At 58.7% G+C, this 2,986-nt stretch overlaps 1 protein-coding gene across 1 annotated transcript in view; it reads left to right on the top strand.

Annotated features, from left to right (window-relative positions):
• Positions 1–2,986, top strand: part of SYNE3 (spectrin repeat containing, nuclear envelope family member 3) — a 36,183-nt gene that overhangs the window by 13,196 nt on the left and 20,001 nt on the right. The window contains exons 5-7 of the mRNA XM_015566699.1: positions 876–958; positions 1,098–1,515; positions 2,097–2,212. Coding sequence (XP_015422185.1) covers positions 876–958; positions 1,098–1,515; positions 2,097–2,212 — 617 coding nt within the window. The remainder of the gene's footprint in view (positions 1–875; positions 959–1,097; positions 1,516–2,096; positions 2,213–2,986) is intronic.

The following is a 2,986-nucleotide window of genomic DNA, read 5'->3' as shown; positions in this document are numbered from 1 at the left end:
ACCAAGGGCTGCCGGGGAGCCCGCACAGGTTCGCGTTTGTGTCACGGGGAGCCGGGGCCAAGGGGGGTGCGGACCTCCACGCCCACAGGTCCCACGCAAGGAGAAGCGTGGAATCTGGTGGCGAGTGTTTGGGGCCTCGGCCGCCCCATGGAAACCCCTGAGCCAGCAGGGCATTTGGAAGCCCAGGCCACGGCAGCGTGGTCTAGACCAGGGGCCTCGCACGGGGCCTGTCAGGGTAGCCCAGATGGACACAACTCGGATTTGTCGGTAGGGCATTGAATAAATGTGATATCCCGCCACCCACCCCTAGTTCCCCATTTGCCATTGGGTGATTGGAGCCTACTGGCTGGGGGAGGCACCAAGAGGTGGTCAGTGAGCCTCATAGCGACTGGTTGAGCGGTCGTTCTGGTTATTCTGTCAATTTGCATATTACTCTTTATATATATGGAGGAATATTACAATTAGAAGGCATGAAGTACTGAAATGCAGCATGGAAGAATCTGAAAAAGCATTATGCTGAGTGAAAGAAGCCAGTTTCAATAGATAACGTTCCCTATGATTTCAAATAAGTTCTAGAATCTTCCAGGATGTTGGAGATGCTGTGTGTCTTGATAACAAGGTGGACTACATGAGCATGTATATTTCTCAAAACTCTGGACAGTGACAGCTAAGGCCTGTAAACTTCATTTTAAAGGCAATTTCAGATAAGATAGATTTAAAGGTGTTTGTAAAACAAAGTTTTTAAAAATTAAAAGCCAATGACCATTTATTTTAAAAAGAAACTTGATTGCAACCACATGGGGTCGTGGGGTTCTGCCTGGCCCCACGCGACTGTGGCTGAAGGCTCTGCTGAGCCGGCTCTGCCTGTTAGACAGGCAGACTGGCCAATGTCCGGGGTGTTAAAGACGGGGCCCCCCGAGACGACGTGCTCCTGGGCTTTGAGGCGACTGGGAAGGAGGTGGGTGGGGAGTGACAGCCTCACGGTGTGTGTCAGGGCCACTGAGGCCGACAGTTCCCCGTGGACCGGTGCCGCCGGCTCTCACCGGGCTCTGGGCCTCAGTGGCTTTCTCTCCTCCCGCGCCCCCCCCCCCACCTAGGACATCGCCAAGGACGTCCCCAGGGGCGAGGAGTCTCTGAGGCGGCTGGAGGCGCAGGCGGTGGGGGTCATCCGGAACACCTCTCCTCTGGGCACCGAGAAGATCACCCGGGAACTGGAGGAGATGCGGAGAGTCCTGGAGAAGCTCCGTGGCCTCCGTGAGGAGGAGGAGGGGCGGCTGCACGGGCTACTCGCGTCCAAGGGCGCCTTTGAGCAGCAGAGGGCGCAGCTGGAGGCCGAGCTGGGAGAGTTCCGGAAGGGCCTGCGGCGGCTGGCGGAGGAGGGCCTGCAGCCCGCGGCGAAGGCGGGCACCGAGGACGAGCTGGTGGCCCGCTGGAGACTCTACTCGGTAAGCCACGCGGTCCAGGCGGCTTGGGGTGTCGCCCCTTGGAGCTCACCCTCGCGGGGGGAGGATCGCGGTGAGCCCTAAATACAACTCCGCTTCTCCTGGATCTTGGGGTGTTACCCCAAGCTGGGTGTTTGCACCCATTTGCCGGGAGAGGAGACTGAGGCCTGGAGGGATATTTTTGTCCCCACCATCCTAGGATCCCCTGATGAGTCCGCGGGGAACTAGGACCAGAGGCGCGTGGTCTCTGGGTCCGCACATCCCTGCCTAGAGGTGGATGTGGGTGGGCCGCCTGAGCACGGAGCAGAGTGTCAGATCGGAGGGAAAGCTCCGAGTGAGAGATGGTGACCAGCCCACAGGGGGTCTGGGAGACGAGCAGACATGCCCACCCTGGGGAGGGTGGGGGTGGGTTCCAACTTAGACGTGATGTCCAATCAGAGCCCCCACTCCCCCCTTGCACAGGAGGCCTGACCTGTGGACAGAGAGATTTTTAAAATAAAGGTAAACACCTCCCGATTCCTGTCGGTAATATTGACTCAGCGGGTTCGCTCAGCGTCAGTTCCATTTGGGGAACTATCTGAAAGCAACTCGCCCGCCCAGGCCCCGTCCACTCCCCACTGTCCGGTGTTCTCTCCCCCTAATGCTCGCCCGTAGGCGGAACTCTGCTCCTGGGGGTCGGCACGAGGCACACGTCCTCGAGGGCCCACTCCCTCTCATCTAAGTCCCGTGCCACTGCGATGGCCAACTGCGTGCACAGGGAGTTGTCTCCCGTTAGCACTGGCCGCCTGGCCCCAGGTGGAGGGGTGGTCAGTGGTTAGGGGCGAGGGCCTTGGGATCACACTGCTGGGTTCAAGCCCTGGTTCCTCTCCTTGCCAACGAGATGCCTTCGGGAGAATGACTTTCATCTCAACGGCGGAACTGGGGTACTGGTAACAGCCCTCCCCCACGGCTCCTTACGCACTCCGGAAAACAAGAAGTGCTTAGAGCCTGGCCGGTGTTGCTCAGTGGATAGAGCACCGGCCTGGGGAATGAAGGGTCCTGGGTTCAATTCCGGTTAAGGGCACGTACCTCGGTTGCAGGCTCCTCCCCGCCCGGGCCCTGGTCAGGGCTCATGCAGGAGGCAACCAATCAATGTGTTTCTCTCACATCAATGCTTCTCTCTGTCTTTCCCTCTCTCTTCCACTCTCCCTTGAAAAAAAAATCAATGGAAAAATATCCTCGGGTGAGGATTAACAAAAAAATAAAACTCTTAGACGAGGTCCTTGCATATGAAATGGGGACACAGCGACTTGCCCTCCAGAATCCGTGAGAGGCTCAAGTGAATGAGGCGCCCAGAGCACGCAGCACGGCGTCGGTGTTCCGAGGGACTGGCACCTGTGCTGTTAGCTGCTGGCGTTTGTGACAACGCTGGGGGCGGTGATATCATGAGAAAGACCAGCCTGGCGAGAGGCGCGGTGGGGAGGTGGGGGAGCAGTTTCCCCCAGGCCCACTCCCACCAGCCATGCTCACCGCCCTGAGCACACACCCTGTCCTGTCCCGTCCCG

This window comes from Myotis davidii, unplaced genomic scaffold, assembly GCF_000327345.1.
Source record: "Myotis davidii unplaced genomic scaffold, ASM32734v1 scaffold443, whole genome shotgun sequence".
NCBI lineage: Eukaryota > Metazoa > Chordata > Mammalia > Chiroptera > Vespertilionidae > Myotis > Myotis davidii.
Note: the sequence above shows the minus strand (reverse complement) of the source record. Positions and strands in the feature narration are given on the sequence as shown.